The sequence below is a fragment of the Choristoneura fumiferana genome, chromosome Z, assembly GCF_025370935.1.
Source record: "Choristoneura fumiferana chromosome Z, NRCan_CFum_1, whole genome shotgun sequence".
Taxonomy (NCBI): Eukaryota; Metazoa; Arthropoda; class Insecta; order Lepidoptera; family Tortricidae; genus Choristoneura; species Choristoneura fumiferana.
In genome coordinates, this window is record NC_133472.1 from 44,530,958 (window position 1) to 44,550,000 (window position 19,043).

The window sequence follows — 19,043 nt, forward strand, 5'->3', positions numbered from 1 at the left end:
TTTGCAGCAAGCTTTTATTTCACTTGACCCGTTATAGATCAAGTGAATAATGTTTTATTAACCGACTTCAAAAAAAAGGAGGTTATCAATTCGGTTTTTTTTATGTTTGTTACCTCAGAACTCCGTCATTTATGAACCGATTTTTTTTTTAGTTCGTCTAGGAATGCTTTCAATTAGGTCCCATAAGCAGCAAATTAGGATCTGATGATCGGATCTTAAGGAAATCGAGGGAACTCTTCAATTATTGTAGGGACACCTATGGTAATTTGGATATATTTAGCAGTAACTCGTGCATTTGCTATTGAAAATCATCATTTGGTGAAGTGAAACTGATGATGAAGACCACAGTTGACCATCGGAGTTACTACTCAATAACAAGTATTTCACGGGTTGAATTTTAATTACTTTGACACAGTTGCTAAGCAATTTGCTCCTCGTAATGCATATGGTAAAACGGGTGGTGATCCGAAGCACCAGGACTCCTCAATAATGAACGTCTCCGCATCGGAAAAAGCAATCGTTCGTAAAAGGTGACGAGCAGTTGATATTAAACTATTGTATCTTATTTTATTTACACCAAAAAGAGTGTAAAAAAAAATTATAACAAAAAATTGAACCGACTACAAAAAACCATGAAAATGATTTTTCTACCAGGAGTGATTGAAGCCCAGTATAAAGTGCGTAATTGAGGTAGATGACTATAGGTCCACTCCTGCTGGCTCGTACTGAGGCACCGACCGACTTCAGACTGGTAGAAAATTATTTTCATGGTTTTTTGTAGTCGGTTCAATTTTTTGTTATTTTTTTTTTATCGTATCATGAACAGACTGTCGTTGGGGCAGAAATTTCTCGAAGGGAGACCGCGGATCAGCAAGCACAGCGTAGGACTTTGACCAACGAAATGGATGGATGACCTGGTCAAAGCCGTGGGTTCAAGGTGGCTGCAGGCTGCTTCTAGCCGCAGCAACCGAAGCAACAGGGAAGTCTACAGGGTGGAAAGTTGAGATGGGGCAGCAAGGGCAGCTACTAGATCCCTTGCTGCTACGCGGAAATGCTCTCAAGAGACCTTTACTAACTTTTTGAGTGATGACAATTGACATTCACAGATTTTTGATAAAATGTACAGTCAGAGAGAAAATCGACAGATTTGGCTTTTTTTTAATGCCAATCGGTCCCATTTCTATCAAGGATTAAAACACTCTTTGAGACCAACTAAGGTTAGAGTACTAGAACACCCACAAATCAAAGAAAACTTTTTCCATACAGTTCGTAGGGTACTAATTTGCATAGTGAAACTTTCGCATGTTGTGTTTTCACGAATATTAATTATGCTTAAAGAAAATTAAACAGTATGTAGACAACTAAAAACTAAACATTTTAACTAAAGTTAATGTCTTAACCCAGTATTGCTGATTTATTGAATCAGGCGTTACTTTGCGGAGGTCCATATCAATGAACTAAAAGGTCGCGTAAAATAAGCGTAAGGCAGGGTTTCAAACTCAAAGTTATGGCTCCACGTACCCGTGTTCAAGTTTCTAGACGACAGCGAACCCCCCCCCCCTCCCAAAAAAGTAATAAAATTGACTATTGGAGAAACTAAATTTATTTTTATTTCAATCATCATTATAATATAATTATATTATTTATTTCAATAAAAGGTAACAATTATAGGTAAGAATCGTCTTGCCAACGAAAATACAAACTGAAACAAACAACAACAAATAACAAACAAATAAGTAACAAAGTTGGAGTTGAAATAAAAAATACAAAAAGACTCCAAAAACCAATCTTCATCATCTTGCCAGTCTTGCAGCCACCATCACGTAAACCTTGTCACGAACCCCCTACCGTCGGTTCGCGTACCCCACTTTGAGAAACCCTGGTAAGGTAAATGAAGGTCGCGGGTGAGCAAGGAAAGTCTTTTAGTTCCAATTTTGCTGCCCCATCTCAACTTCCCACCCTGTATGTCCAACAGTCTCTCACAGGAAAACCATAAATAAGCCCCGTTTGCACATCAATACGTCAAAATATGCCATTATCAAATACCTATACAGCTCATAAATCATCCTGCAAACTTACACGTGCTTTCGTCCAAATGTGGAGGCAGCGTATTTACATAATGTAAAGCTCATTTTATTTAACACAGGCGCCCTCGCCGAATGTAAAACGTAAGTTTGTAGAAAGCCGGGCACATGTGCCATAAACGGCAACCGCTGTTTACATATTGGGACGTCAATTTCATGATATTTGCGTTCTAATATGTTATTGCGGCTTTGACCTTTGAAAAGAATAAATTAAAACAACTCGGCTGCCTTGAAAAAGCTTTGGGCAAACGCTAAAAAGGAAAAACATGTTTCATCAACATCATATCAGCCACAGGACGTCCACTGTTGGACCTAGGCCTCCCCCATAGACCTCCAGTTGCCTCGGTTGGAAGCGACCTCCATCCACCTTGGACCAGCTTCTTTAACCAGGTCATCCGACCATCTCGTTGGTGGACGTCCTATACGGTGCGCTTGTCGATCCGCGGTCTTCATTCGAGTTAGGGTGTATACTTGGCAAGTGAGTGCATAATAATAATAGTTGTAAAATTAATTTTATATATATCTACGTACCTAATACATTTATTTTCATGTTTTTAAAGTCACACAATAAATTAGTTTTATAGTTTACAAAATATATATTTATTTATGTAGGCTTATGTAGTTAATGGTGTGTAGTATGTCTTTATAACGGCCCGAGGGTTGCCGACGGTGCTGGCTGAAAATCAGCGCTGGGGTGTTTTTAACGCTTCAGCATTATGCTGAGCCAGTGTCCGATTCACAACAGCAATGACACATACCTTTGTGTTGTTTTTTGTACCTAATAATTTTGTTGTCTTGTGTTGTGAATAAATGTATTTTCTTTCTTTCTTCTTTCATTCTAGTTATTTTCGGCCCCAACGGCCATCAGTTCTCCGTGCTAGTTATATAGCCTGCCCATTGTCAGTTCAACGAGTTAATTGGCTGAAACAAGTTTAGTAATCTAGAACTCTGAAGAACTTAAAGCTCTCAACAGTCGGGTCCCATTTAAAAAAGTGAACAACAGCAATTTCGCACTTTTTCATGTTAGCTTTATTTGGAAAGAACTAAGTATAGCCTTTTTTAACCCATATTAAATCCATGAGTGTTTTTATTAAACGCCATTTTAAAATGTTATACCAGGTGTGGCCTGTAATACGAGCAAATAATTAAAACATAGATCGTCCTCGTCAAACAGAACAACATTAGTTCAGCGACTTTTAAAAATAATGGAGTCTTTGAATTTTCCTTTTTTCATACAAATTAAATACTGCTATCAATGTACGCCACCCTAGAACCCAACTGACGTCATCACGCTACAAACATCAACAAACATTTTTCTTTACATTGCTTCTTCGAATAAACTTAAAAGTGTAATAAAAATTAAAAAAAAACTAATTCTTTTTAAAAGTCACTGAACTAATGTTGTTCAGTTTGACGAGTATGATCTATGTTTTAATTATTTGCTCGTATTACAGGCCACACCCGGTATAGGTACCCTAATGTCACAGTTACTATGTGCGACAAATCTAAAGATACCTCGGTCTCATCCACCATTTCCTCTCTTTTTCTAGAATTTTAACCGTACAACGGCAAATTCACTACATTGGTTTTTTGGAGTCTTTTTGTATTTTTTATTTCAACTCCAAATTTGTTACTTTTACGGGTATCCCGTGAAACCATATTTACCATATTTATTTATTTATTTGTATATTTGTATTTCCGATATGGTTTCACGGGATACCCGTAAAAGTAACAAATTTGGAGTCGAAATAAAAAATACAAAAAGACTCCAAAAAACCAATTATAATTTGATTGCTTAGTAGCGACATCTCTTGTCTGGGTGAGCGGTTGGTTCCGAAAGAGTGTGACGTCTCTCGATGAGAGCGGAACATGGATGTCGCTAGTGCTGCTGCATAAGTAGCGTAGTAGAAATAAGCAACCTGAGATATGTATGCATAGGAAAAATTCGTGTCTAGATTCCTGTCCAGCGGTGGTGTAGGGGTTATAGCACGCAGCAGCAGCAGCATTGCTGAGGACCTGGGTTCGATTTCCAGCGCTGGTCTCTTTTCTGGTTTTTCTGTGCATCCATGTCTCAGTTTGTATTTCCGATATAAATTCACTAGACTCTGGCATAATTTGTCCTTCAATGGACAGGGGCCATGTTTTTTTTTTCAAAAGCTAACTATTCATACCTCATATGAAAATCGTCCAAAAATTAAGGTTGCAGAGACGAGCAAAAACTAGACAATCTACATATTTATATGCTTGAAAACTCGGGCAGTCAGGTGAAAAACCAAGTAAGTTACCCATAAACTCTCCCAATCTGACTCTTCTATTGTTCGCAATTCCTTTATCCAAATACCTTAGCGTTTTCAAACGAAATAACATTCCCCTACACTACCCGCCGGAATCACAACATGTGAAAAGGGGCTCGAAGAATATCAATCCATTTACGAATTTAAGCCGAATCCCCTTAGATTGAATTAAATTTTGCACAAAAAATACATCCAGAGGATCGAAAATAAACCGTAACGCTACCGAGTAGAGTCTACGGCAGAAAAGGTCACAAAGGTGCGATTTGCTTTCCCACTATCGGATCGCTCGTTTTCAGAATAAGGACAACATAGGTTGAATTAGACTTTATACCTTTGGAGGAGACGCGATGGCGGCCGTATTCGGAGATAGGATGCACGGCCACTAGAGCGAAGGAGCGGAGAAGCGAGCGAGATAAATAAACCGCCAATAGAATGAGGGCTATCGCGTATGAATTCGCCACTAGAGGCGCTAGTGTAGCGTGAGGTCTCCGAAATGTCAAATCTCATAGTTTTTGGGTGAGCTACGCGGGTTTATTTATAATTAGAATAATTTTGTGAATATTTTGCAATATATGAAATTAATTATGGCAAATATGCGTTACGGGGCAATGAATGTCTGTGTTTTGAGACAGTTTTGTCTTTGGGAAACCTTTGTCTTCCCTTAACGGGACTAAGCAACACTGTGGTTGCTGGATATTTTTATGGTACGGTTTTAAGGTGTATTAAATATGATTTTAATCTAAACTTTGTTTTAACGCCCGTATTAACAGACTCTGAAAGCCACACTTAAAAACCTCACGCAACAGTGCGCCATCTAGTGAGACAAAAAACGATAGCCCTCATTGCATAAAAACTACACTCCTCTTCATTGGACAGGGAGTTAGTAACGAGCTATAAAATTCATACAAAACTGGAAAACGAGGAAAGAGTAGCGGGAGCGCTATCGGTAATTCGGGGAAGCTCCGCGAATGAAAGAAGAAAGGAACAGCCACACCGCTGCTTAAAGAACGGAGACGGTACGGAATCGCAGTGACGCTACGTATGCGCACCGTTTTTATCGCATGCCTCCGCTGCTCAAAATATGAAACGGTGCGGAATCGCAGTGCGTACTTCTGGTAGAGAGCATGCGGTAAAATCCTGATGTTTACGGCACGTCACTGCGTCCGCACCGTTTGTGTATTTTAAGTAGCGGTGGATTCGCGCTGTCATCGTTAATCCACCATTACCTCTCATATTACGTTTTCTATAATTTTTTTACCGTACAACGGCAAAACCTACTAGACACTGGCAAAATTGTCCTCCAATGGACAGAGCCGTATTTTTCTAAAAAATCTAAGTAGCGGTGTGGTGTGGAGAGCATGCAACAAAAACCGGCCAAAAGCGTGTCGGACACGTCCAAAATAGGGTTACGTAGCCATTAGGAAAAAATTAAGTAATATTTTTCTAAGGATTTCGTATTTTATACTTTAGGCTGCTATTTACTCATAAACTACTAATAATTCTCAAGCAAACTGAGGTGTTATAGTTTTCCTTGGAAGATTGATATACTTACTATCATCCTGAATTTTTTTTAAATTTTCCACCCACCGGTTTAGATTTTAGAGGGGGGGGGACGTTCGATTTGAATGAAAATTTGCACTTTAAAGTTGAATATTTCGCAAAAAAATCACTGAATCGAAAAATCGTCTTAGCGAAGCCCTAATGGTTTTAAAAGACCTATCCAACAATACCCCACACAATAGGGTTGGATGAGAAAAAAAATCACCCCCACTTTACGTCTATGGGAGGTACCCTAAAAAATTTTTTTAATTTGTTATTGTACTATTGTGTCGGCATAAATAACATATATATCCGTGCAAAATTACAGATTTCTAGCACTGATAGTCTTTGAGCAGAGCCGCGGACGGACGGACAGACAGACAGACAGACATGGCGAAACTATAAGGGTTCCGTTTTTGCCATTTTGGCTACGGAACCCTAAAAACGGTGCGCATACGATGCGTCACTGCGATTCCGTACCGTTTTTTAAACAGCGGTGTGGTCGCGGCCGAAGTCGGCAACTTAGCTCCGCTTTACTTTCTCGCTGCACTCTACCATCTAGCCCAGCGTTTCTTAACCTCGGGTCGCGACCCAAATTCGAAGTCAAAGTCAAAATATCTTTATTCAATTTAGGCTAAAACAAGCACTTATGAATATCAAAAAAGAATCTACCACCGGCTCGGAAAAACCTCTGTTGAGAAGCATCCGGCAAAAAACTCGAGGTATATTTTTTTAAACAGATTTACAATATTATTAAATGATATCTATAAATCAATCATTTAACACAACTTTATTTTTAACACAGTAGGTTCTCTATTTGAAGGGAGCGCTAATGCGGATCGGAATCATTTCCAAATATCCCTGTCCATGATATAATCATTAACTTTATAATACGCCTTAGATATTAATGTCTTCTTGACAATAGATCTGAATTTTGTATCTGTTTCATTTATAATATCTTTTTGATTATTATTAAAAAAAGATTCGAGTCGCGGGGGTATTATTCGGATGGGTCGCGGGAATTTTCTGATTAAAGCATGCGGTAAAAAGAACTCGTTCTTTGTTAATATCTTACGGTGACATCCATTTTAGCTGTATTTTAGGGTCGCGGGCTACAAATATATTTAAACTTTGGGTCGCCAGCCAAAAGGTTTAAGAACCGCTGATCTAGCTCCACGCCTATGGATAAATACAGTCCGCACCGCAACTCCACTGTGCTTCACCCTCCCTCCGCTTCGCTCTAGTGGCCAGAGAGCCTAACAGCGATGAAATCGCTAAAGGGATTTGCGTCCACTCTTTTGTCAAGTCACTGTTTGCTCCTTTCCTTAAAAACATCGCTCGCCAAATCCAAAGGAGCTTAAGTCATACAAAGCGAGCGAAACTAGAACCTTAAAGCATAGATTCAATGTCCAATGTCACTATTGTCCCTTTTCGCCGGATTTGTTTGGGTGACGGCATACAGACAATGTCGACCTACGTCTTATACGACGTCCTGAATTAGATGACCTTCATAGGAGATAAGACATATAAGGCCGTATAAGTTGTGACAGTAAGTTTTACGCCACTCGTCGCTAGATGGCGCTGTTTTAGTTCTGTGTCATGTCATGTCATGACATGATCATGATAACGGGATGTCATTTTAAAAAGCATAAAGAAGAGCTCCTAATTATTTAGGCCCCTTTCTGCGGTAAGCTGTAAAATCCGTCTGAGGCTAACAGCAACAGTTTAATTATAATGTTACTTGATAAATTAACATTGTGGTAACGTTATCCAATTAACGTTACCCAATTCACATTATTATAACGTTAAAAAAGTAGCATTACTTCAATCGGTAATTTTTGTTTTTAGTTTTTTCGTGACTATGAGACTTGAAATGGACTCAAAACGTCGGGATCAAAATTATAATCGTGAATGTATATTTTAATCCGTAAAAAATAGCAATTCATAATTATTTTTTGATACGAATTACATACAAGCACATACATACCGTTGTTGAGTAGATTCAGTAGCATAAACAAATGATCTGATTTAGCAAAATGATGACCGGGGACGCCGTTATAATGTAAAAGTGAGAAGTATTATTTTTTAACGATACTTTTAAATTAACGTTAACTTTATGTGAATAGCTTATAACGTTAAATTTTATGTACCGGTAAAAATTTTAAAAGTAAAGTAACGATACATCGTTTAACGTTAATTACGATTTAACGTTGACAGAGACAGAGGTAACGTTACCAACTTTTTACCGGTATTTGAAGCCCTGCTACTAGGAAATAATCATTCTGGCAAATTGATCTAACAAAACCTTAAGCCCGGGCCATACATATAACTGCCAAATTCAATGGCGGCGGATGACTCCGACGTGTTTTATTATTTCATACACTCGTATTCTTCTGACAGCTTGTAACGTCACTTTCAACTTGACACCTTTATGATACGTATAGCACTTACAACAGGAGTTGCCTTTGCCTTCAAATTATAGAGAGAGAGAGACATTTATTTACACATATTCGATACACAGAAAAAACACGTTAGCATGAAATAATAATTAAAAAAACATCGAATAGTATAAATTGGGACCCACTCAGCATAATGTTGCGGCAAGCCACAACGCTGTTTTTCAGTGGGACCCATTATAGGACACTTCTGACACTTTTGTGGGTCGAGCTGTATTGAAGTGATGCTTTAAGTACGGTGAAATGTATGAGGACCGAGCGTTTCAAGGTTTGAATACATCGTCGGCACATTTCAGTCGATAATTATCTTCATTGTGTCGGCCGCCTGCTTTCCAATTACTCAAAGCACCCCGGACCTAAAGTATGGAAAATGTGGTTACAGTTAAGAGTTAAGATTTTGATGTTATATCAATGTCCTGAACAAATGTCTCTAAAGGTGCTTCCTTTGTCTCTGAGTCTCTTTCAGAGTTTAGTTTAGTTTTTTAGAGACTTTTGTGCAGGACTTTGAACTCTATAACATATCAAAATCTCAGGATATTTAACTGAAATCATATTTTTCATAGGTAGGTACTTTAGGTCCGGGGTCCTTTGCTCGATCCATGATTTTAGCTTCGATTGAAAGTAACAAACAAGTAAGACATCACTATCTGCAATAAATAAATAAAAAAACCGGCCAAAAGCGTGTCGGACACGCCCGAAATAGGGTTCCGTAGCCATTACGAAAAAATTAAGTAATATGTTTCTAAGGATTTCGTAATTTATACGGAATCTTCCATAGTTTAGGTATATTTTATACCTTAGGCTGCTATTTACTTTTAAACTACTATAATTCTCACGCAAACTTAACGGCTATAGTTTTCCTTGGAAGTTTGATATACTTACTACGATCCTGAATTTTTTTCAAATTTTTCCACCGGTTTAGATTTTAGAGGGGGGAACGCTCGATTTTAATGAAAATTTGCACTTTCAAATTAGCAAACCCCTAATGGTTTTAAAAGACCTATCCAACAATACCCCACAGTATAGGGTTGGATAAGAAAAAAAAACACCCCCACTTTACGTCTATGGGAGGTATAGTAATATTTTTTTTTTTTAGTTTTTTATTGTACCATTTTGTCGGCATAGTTTACATATAAATCCGTGCAAAATTACAGCTTTCTAGCATTGATAGTCCCTGAGCAAAGCCGCGGACGCACGGACAGAGAGACAGACAGACAGACATGGCGAAACTATAAGGGTTCCGTTTTTGCCATTTTAGCCCCGGAACCCTAAAATGCAATAAATTAGTCATTTAAGCAAAGTGAAAGTTAAAACGCGTTGCTGAGGTCCTAAACCACAGTAAGTGCTATTTTTGCGATTATTTATTTGTTTTTTGTGAGCTCTTGTGAGCTGTATGAACCCACTCACTACACTAAGTGAAGAAAATTAAATTTTCCTCTTACCTTCTTTCCATGAGTGCACGAGTCTTGTACACGAAAATCCGATTTTTACCGGATTTTAATCTGCTTTTACTATTATTTTATGTCTATCCGAGGACACAAAAAATGTTTCAACTTTAGTACACCTAGAATTTTACATTTCATTACATCATCATATTCTGTGAATTACGTAATTTATTTTTATATTCAAACGTTTGTAAATAACCGTACGTAGGTAAAAGGAAAAAAAAGGGATTTTGGTGTTTTTCACGAAAAAATTTTTTTGAAAGATTTTTTTTTAATTTATTAATCACTTTTTACAAAAATAACAACTTAAAAATATTTTCGCCAAACTGCTAAGCAGTTTGTTGGCGAAGACAGCACTCTTTAAACACACACTTAAATCCATATTAAACATTCAAGACCCGAGAACAAACATTCGCATTATTCATGCAAATATCTGCCCCGGCCGGGAAACGAACCCGGGACCTTAAAGCTTCGTGGTCAGGTTCTCTAACCAAGTCAGAAAGAAAGAAAGAAAGAAAATACATTTATTCACAACACAAGACAACAATATTATTAGGCACAAAAAACAACACAAAGGTATGTGTCATTGCTGTTGTGAATCGGACACTGGCTCAGCATAATGCTGAAGCGTTAAAAACACACCAGCGCTGAAATAATATTATTACGATTATTATATTTTGCGAAATAATGTTATTACTATTGTTTAACTTTTGCACGGCAACCCAATAAAACTTTGTAAAAATGCTTACCCACCATGTCCTGTACTAAGTTCTCCACGTTTTAATAATACCCAATTCGGAGAGCGCCTCAAAGGACTAGTTGACAGGCCGTCAAAACTAAGAGCTTTATTTCCAAGAGGTCCAAAACATTGCTCCAGACTTTCCTTTTACAAAGGAAATTCAAAAAAGGTAATCCCTCATCTATTAGGGGGATAAATTACGGGGAAATTCCTACGGGTAACTTTAGGGGGGAAGCTTTGGGTGCGCGGGAATTTTGTGCGGCAGCGTTAAATTACTTTTAAGGGGGTCGAAGGCTCTATAGACTCGTGATTCTAGTTCTACTGTATTAGGCAAACATTTACGTAAACTAGCGAACCGCCCCGGCATTGCTGGAATACAATTTGAAAAGGTATCTGAAGTCAAAATGTCTGTGTTTGTATGTTTGTCCATCTTTCGTGCCGTAACGTGCGTTAAAAAATACTAAATAGAATAAAACAAGTCTAGTGGGCTAGAACTTTGTTAAGTAGCTAACTTAAAGTTCAACAGTCGGGACCCATTAGGTAAGAATTTTTCAGCATCATGATTAAAATCGGTCCCAACTGTTGCACTTTAAGTTAGCTACTTAACAAAGTTCTAGCCCACTAGACTTGTGTTCTTCTTTTTAGTATTTTTTAACGCAGTCGGGTTTTTGATTTTTTGAATTTATTGTTTTATTTCACACTTTTTAATAGTTCTGTGAAAATGGTAGATTAAAACAATTATAACCCATATTTTTAGAATGGGCTAACTATAAGCTTTCATTTGATACCCCACTCAATAGGTTTGAATAAAAATCATTTTTTGGAAACTTGCTATTTGGCGCCAAAAATCCGCCATTTTGATTTTCCAAGAATTTCATATACCCAGTGTCACTCGCCTTATCAAGACGAATCCAATGACGTATCATTTATCAAAATCAGTTCAGCTGTGAGTAGTTACAAGAGGACATAGGAATAGCATTCTTCGCAGTCGGGTAAAAATACAAATTAACTGGGTTGGGTACAGGTTCAAATTTTACAGGAATAAAGTTTTTAGAGGCGTTTATTTAACTTCTAACGTTTGTAACTATGTCTGTATGTTGTGGTTACAAAATCGCAAGCCAGGTGTTAAAAAAACCAGAGGCGTTAAAAACGCAGTGTATAAAGGCCCTAAAACATACTAGCATACTCTAAAAGTCTAGATATAACCTAGGTTTCCTGCTGATCCTTATACCATGCATTATTCAGTGAGCTTCGAGACACATGGTGGCTGGAGACCGGCTAAGGAAAGCGTTGGCTGAGAAAATGCGCAAAATCAAAGAAAAAACGACCGAAGGTTCCGTACTTTGTACAGTACCCGCAATAAAGATTACACATCGGTTTTCGGAAAAAGACAATTGGCTGTTCACGACGATTTCCGAACACTGGCGACCGTCCATCAATCATCGTACTTATTAAGTGACGTTTTATATCAAATAAATACTGCACCTTTATGAACTTAATAAGTTTACCTCAAATTAATGGCATGTAAACTTCGGATATCTATAGAGAGCTGTTGCAACTACTAGAAAAAGGATAGCTCCCTATTTTCCCTAAAGATACCATGGTGCAATTTAAAGTTTTGGGGGGTTAACAACTCTTTATTATATATTTTCATCTAAATGCGTCCGTACTCTATTGCACCTGTATAACGGCTGACTAACTCCACATAAGTAGTGTGGCGACTCTACGAAGCCGAAATTAGCCGAGTCTCTTTCCAAAGACCGATGAGCAATCTTTATGGGCGGATACTGTAGGTATTTATGAATAGGTAGGTTACCAGTGTTAGAAGAGCCCCTAAGTAAAATGAACGCCATGTGTGTCATTTTACAGGGTTTGTTGACATAGACAGTCAGACATGAAAAATTATGATTATTCAGACTTTTCTTATTGATTGTGTTATAATATGTCGATACCTCCACGCGTTCCCGAGATAAAGGGTCTCGATACATAGACGGACGAACGACAACAAAATAATCCTAAGAGTTCTGTTTTTTCCTTTTGAGGTACAGAACCCTAAAACTAGTATTATTCTGTTGATTAGGTTCTAAAGTCGGACTTACACGCCGAGTATTCCGTACAACTTTTAATTAGATGGTTACTGATAAAGATAGAATAGACAGACATAAAATATAAGATTATAATAATATTCGAATTAAATTTACATGAACTTGTTTTTAACTATTTTCATTCCGAAGTCTTCGTATTGCTTCTTCGACACCCACAGTTTCTGCGTGCCTGACATGCCTGCAATGATTATCATTTTAAAACCTATTGATGGAAATAAATTAAGATATTCACCAACTACAATACAAATACCGTATTAAATATCGTACCATCCAATTCACATACACTCGATAGCAAAAACAAGAAAGGGCTCCGCCCAGCTGTGTTCAGAGATGTGCTGTGTGAAAATAGTTAAATGAAGCATTTCTATTGGTTCGTGAAGTCACGCCTTTGATGGAAATGCAGACTTAAGTTGTAACATACCAGCGAAAGTAGCTCCCCCCAGCCAAGCCACAGCGTAGCCCTCGTCAGAAGACATCACGTTCACCGTCTTCTGTGTCATCTTTTCCAAGTCCTGCTGCAACCTGAGGACACCAAAGAACTTGTGATTAGGAGTAGGTATAGTAGGAATTATTTGAGCTGTCCCGATCTCGTTAACATCCCACCTGTCCAACAAGGCCATTGTATTCTATTATGTCCTCAAGTGTACAATCCTCAGTTTAAATATAAGATAAAATAGCTCAATTTAAATAAAACTTTATTGTCATGTTTTTCAAATTGAATACGACGTAGACAAGCAGCCTCATGGAAAAGTATTATCTGCGAACGTGTATTTATTTAAAAATGCACTTTCTACTGTAGAAAATATTGTCGTTATTTCAATAAACTATTTTATTTCATATTTCCCTTCATTTTAAACTGAGTATTATGCGGTTGAGGGCACAATAGAATACAATGGGCTTCGTTCGAAAGTTGGCTATTAACGAGATCGGGGACACCTCAAATAATTCCTACTATACTTGCGCTTTATTAAGTGCTATAACGTTTTAAACTTTCGTGATTTTCACTCATAATCAAAATACCACCAACGGGACTTATCACGCTAACACACACGAGTAATATTTTCCTCGACGTTTCGGCAACATTGCAGTGGCCGTGGTCACGACAAAGAGTATTAGTAACAATATAGAAAAGGAGTGGCAACTCTATGGTCAAATTTGCATGTATGGTATCAAGCGCTATCTGGTAGCTAGCTGAAGAACTAAATCTGACATAACACACACATGTACATGCACGCACACAACAAGCTTAACGTCTATAAAGCCCAGTTTAGACCTGTAAGAAAATTGCGCAAGTTGCATTACATCGCGAGGCCGGAAAGCAAACGAGTTTATGGTGGTCACTTCACTTGGTCACCCAAGCGGAGCAATGTAATACAACTTTAAGAAAACAGCAAAAAACAGATAAACTTAAAAATCATCCGCGACAGCCAGACAGCCAACATACAGCGGAAAGATGGCGGACAGACTGAATTTTTCAAGTCCACTTTTGACACATTTGTCAATTTAGTGCTATCATTTTGTCGCCAGAGGCGCTGGCGTGTACGTGAAAAGGTGACGTTTTAAGTGTGCCCCCACTGGGTCACGAGTAGACTGAAGTGTGCGGTGTCAAGTCTGCCTAGCAGCGCCAGTCCTTCGAACTACCCGCATTTGATCTCTAATAGTACCGGCACTCGTATCACGAACTACCCGCACTTGGTCATTTTTTTTTTTAATTTATTTATATATTCAAATTACAACTTAGGTACTACACATTATATATTCTCCCCAAACTGCTACGTTTGATGGCGAGCGTTTGTCACCCCATCACACCGACACACAACACAACAAAAAAAAATCTTACGCTGGAGGAAAAAAGATACTTGGGTATGCCCAGAATGCTGTAATCTTTTTAGAAAGAGTAGAAATTACGACACTCCTGTTGGCACCCCTGTGACTATTAAAAATATCGCGGTCAGAAATAAAAGTGAGGGCCCTGCCCCGGCCCCTCAACTGCAGTCCTCTGGGGAAGCATCAACCTTGATCCTTGAAGTGCAACTTATTAGGGGACCAAATTACAATGTTGTCAGAACGTTTGGTTGATGCCGTCTCTGCTGTGGCGCAGTATCAGGCTGAGCTCGCAGTTTATTCCAAAAAGTTCGAGGTCGTCACTGAGAGATTGATGCAACTGGAATTATCACAGAAATGCTGTTGTTTATCTGCCGCTTCTGCATCACCAAGAAAGAAGAAAGGGATTCGGAAGCAGCCTGTGAGGTCTAAAGGGAAACTAGATAAGTCTGATAAAGAGGCCGTAGGTGGTAATTTGCATGAGGAGACTGATGCTGGGAAGTCGGCGGGTAATGGTTCAGGGCGGTCTGAGAATGCTGCCACGGATGGTGATGAATCCGTAGCTGACGTATGGCAAGAAGTCCGAAACCGGAAAATACGATTGTCTTCTGTGCGGTGTACTGCTGGTCCGGAAGTTACGTCGCTCAAGGCTGTTGAGATTCGCAAGTATGTGCACCTCTGGAACATGATGTCAGGAGTGGACGATATACGTGCTTATATGCAAACTCTATGCCCTGGGAAAGGGTTTACAGTTGAAGAGCTCAAGGCTAGGGGCGACTATAAATCATATAAGATTGGTGTTCCCTGTGAACTTTATGAGAAGTGTCTGTCCCCGGAAGTTTGGCCTGAAAATGCGCGAGTTAAGGCGTGGTTATTTCGGAGACCACAAGATAGCGGCGCAGCCTCGGCGTGGTCGAAACGTCAGCAGTAAGCGGGTATTGACTCTGGATATTGTGTACCAGAATGTGAGAGGCCTCAATACAAGACTTAATTATTTTAAACAAAATCTTCTGTCTCTTGAGTGCGACGTGGTTGCTGTGACCGAGTCATTCCTCACTGAAGCTGTCTATGACTCGGAGCTTGTATGTGGCGGATGGGCAGTGATGCGCCGTGACCGAGCCACTGGTGCGCGGGTGGTGGTGTACTGTTGGCGGCGCGTCCCGGTATCACCTTGCGGCGTCTCTGCGACTTCGAGACATCAACTGGTGAAGACTTATGGGTGTCATTCGTTGTGGAGCGTTTTACATACTATATGTGCGTGGTATACATCCCACCTAGTGCTTCTGATGAAACTTATATGAGATGGTTTCAGAAAGTGGAATCAGTAGCAGATAAACTGAAGAGTGCAGTCATAATAGTTGGTGACCTGAACTTGAACCTAGTTTATAAATCTCGGAATATTTTAAACTATTATTCTTATTTTTTAACTGTGTGTAATTTGATTGAGATGAATGAAGTAATTAATGTACATGGTGGTAAATTGGATGTCGTATTGGTGTCTGAGTGCACATGCGGTATTGTTGTCTCAGAAATGAGTAGCGGGCTGGTTCCGAAGACTGATGGGTTCCACCCACCTTTGGAGATCTCTATTCCTATGGATTATGCTGCCCAACGATTGTCTACGGAACGATTGGAGCCCAGCAATGTCGACATGCAGCGGGACTGGAACTTTAGTAAAGGCAATTATGAACTTCTTTATGAACTTGTGACTAAATCGAATTGGCATGAAGTTCTTAGTGCTGTGAATGTCGACATTGCTGTGGAACAGTTTTATAAAATTATTTATGACATATTTGACCAGTGTATACCTAGAAAGAGTAGATCAAGAGGTCTCAGCAGATCCTATCCGGTTTGGTTCACTGCAGATTTGATAAAAGATTTAAAGCGCAAAGGTGAACTGCATCGGAAATGGAAATTGACTAAAAATAGGTTTATTTATGACGAATTCTCAAAAATAAGGGCCGATGTGAAAAGGCGGATATCGTCGGCCTATAGTAGCTATCTTGATCGAATCCAGGCTAGTGTGAAAGATAATCCAAAAGCGTTTGGCAGCACGTGCATAATCTAAAATCGAAGGGTGGATTTGTACCTCGAGTGACTTTTGACGGTAAGGAATACGTTGGTGAGGGTGCAGCCACCGCGTTTGCTACGTTCTTCTCGGAGGTTTTCTTGCCGAATGTTCCTTCTCTGGACCCGAATGCTCGAGGTTGTAGTGGACATAACCTTGTTTCCAACTATGTTAACATAACGTCTATAACAATGGAAGAAGTTGAGATAGGCATAAAACGTCTTAAAGCAAGTTGTTCGGTTGGGCCTGATAATTTGCCGGCATATATAGTGAAGGGATGTGTGGACTATTTCAAATTGCCCTTACTTCACCTGTTTAACTTGGCTCTTGCATCTGGCACCTACCCGCGCCTCTGGAAGATCTCTAGAGTGAGACCAATTCCGAAGGCTGGTGACGGTACTGTGGTGGAAAATCATAGACCTATAGCTGTATTATCCACTCCAGCGAAGTTATTCGAAGCCATAATTCATAGAGCTCTGTCTGCACAGGTCAGGCCATTCTTGAGTGATGCTCAGCATGGATTTAGGTCGAAGCGCTCTGTCGATACGAATCTGCTTATCCTGGTTGACATCATCTCGGAGCATCTTGATAGGGGCATACAGGTTGATGTTATTTATTTCGACTTCAAGAAGGCATTCGATCGCGTGGATAATGATGTGTTAATGCTTAAACTTGAAAAGATTGGTTTTACTCCCAAACTATTGTCATTCTTCGCTAGTTATCTACGAGATCGACAGCAGTATGTAAGACATGGGTGCTTCGTTTCGGCGCCGTATCACACTAGGTCTGGCGTAAGTCAGGGCTCTATACTGGGGCCATTTCTATTCGGGATTATGGTTAATGACCTTGCCTCGGTTCTCGAATCGGCACAGTGCCTTCTTTACGCCGATGACCTAAAGCTGGTTTACGGTGTGCAGCAGAGGGGCGACTGTGACTCTTTGCAGAGAGATATTGACTCGGTTTTCCGGTGGAGTGTAGAGAACAGGCTTCTTTTCAATTCAGCCAAATGTTCGGTATGCACTTTCAGTCGTGCACGCGCCCCGTTACATGCTCAGTACGTATTGGGGTCGGAGCCCATTGACCGCGTGAGTTCAATTAAAGATCTGGGTGTGCTATTCGATACCTGTCTTACCTTCCATGACCACATTGCGGAGCTATCTTCCAACTGTTTCCGGAGACTGGGCTTCGTTATTCGTAATGTACGAGATTTTAATGATGCTGGAGCTATAAAACTTGTTTACAATGCGTTAGTTAGGAGCAAACTGGAGGCTTCGTCAATTATTTGGCACCCGCATGAATCTGCGTACTCCTTACTTCTGGAGAAGGTCCAAAAAGCTTTCCTTAGGTTTTTATATAAGAAAAAGTTTGGACACTACCCATTCTTATACCCGACAAATTACCTTCTTGGGACTCTCGGTTTCAACTCTCTAGAGGTGAGGCGGAATTGCGGTTACTCATATTTGCATGTCAGGTTCTGCGGGGTGAGTCGGACTGTCCCGAGCTGGTGGCTCAACTTGTGAGGTTGTATGCCCCGGATATTCCGAAAATAAGGCTCAGGCCACGACGGCGCGATTTGCTGGCAGTGCCGGCGGCGCGTACGGTGTCACGTAGGAACTCGCCTTTACTCCGTGTCCTAACACAGCTTAACGCGTTGCTGGCATCGACACCTGAGTGCGACCTGCTAGCGTGGAGATGGACGGCTGTGCGTGCTGAATGCTTGCGGTTTTGTGAGTTTTTAGATGATAGGATTTCGACTGTCCCAATTTGAACCTGTTATTATTATAATAAGTTTAAACCTAAGTTTAGTTAGTATGTTCAGTGTAAGTTTAAATAATAGATTTCGTTTTCGTGGTGCATTAGTGTAAACTGTCATGCCACGTGAACATAGTTTTTACCAATAAATAAATATAATAAAAATAAACACAACAGACGTCATATAAGCCTCCAAACATCCCATCGCGACGTCGACACTTATTAATAACAGGATTCAGGATTTTATCGTTCAGAAAGCAGAAGAATCCCAGAATGTAAATTCAACTGCTAGACTTATAAAATAAGCGCGAGAAAAAACAGGAAAAAGTCCAATCTATCTATGACCAACCTAGTGCCCAGTCCTGGTATCATGGACATGCTCCAAGGAACGACTGCCTTGTACAGATCATCTCTCAGCTCCGGGTCGCACTTCAACGCAGCCGTCACTATCGCGCCCTGCAGCGACATGATATCTGTCCGTTCCGGCGCGACCAGGTCTGGTTGGAAAAGCATCCTGTAAAACACAAAAATCTATACCAAAACGCAACCCAAACGACTGTGTATTATATTGTACTTTTTCATCACACTTGCTCGTAAACAGTGTCGAAACATGCAGGCTACCTTGTTGCAACCCCCCAATAACCCTCGACTTAATGTGCTTGTCATGAAACCCGTGGTTTTTCTTTACAAATATACAATTTTACTCGCAAATGTGATGAAAAACATTGTATGTCGCA

General features: G+C 39.7%; 2 protein-coding genes across 2 annotated transcripts in view; one reads left to right on the top strand and one right to left on the bottom strand.

Annotated features, from left to right (window-relative positions):
• LOC141437899 (dipeptidase 1-like) overlaps window positions 1–19,043 on the top strand; it is a 292,943-nt gene that overhangs the window by 131,457 nt on the left and 142,443 nt on the right. The window lies entirely within an intron of this gene.
• The window catches only part of LOC141437926 (uncharacterized), a 49,214-nt gene continuing 42,925 nt past the window's right edge, over window positions 12,755–19,043 (bottom strand). The window contains exons 6-7 of the mRNA XM_074101528.1: window positions 13,084–13,184; window positions 12,755–12,840 (exon numbers count right to left, since the gene is read on the bottom strand). Coding sequence (XP_073957629.1) covers window positions 12,755–12,840; window positions 13,084–13,184 — 187 coding nt within the window. The remainder of the gene's footprint in view (window positions 12,841–13,083; window positions 13,185–19,043) is intronic.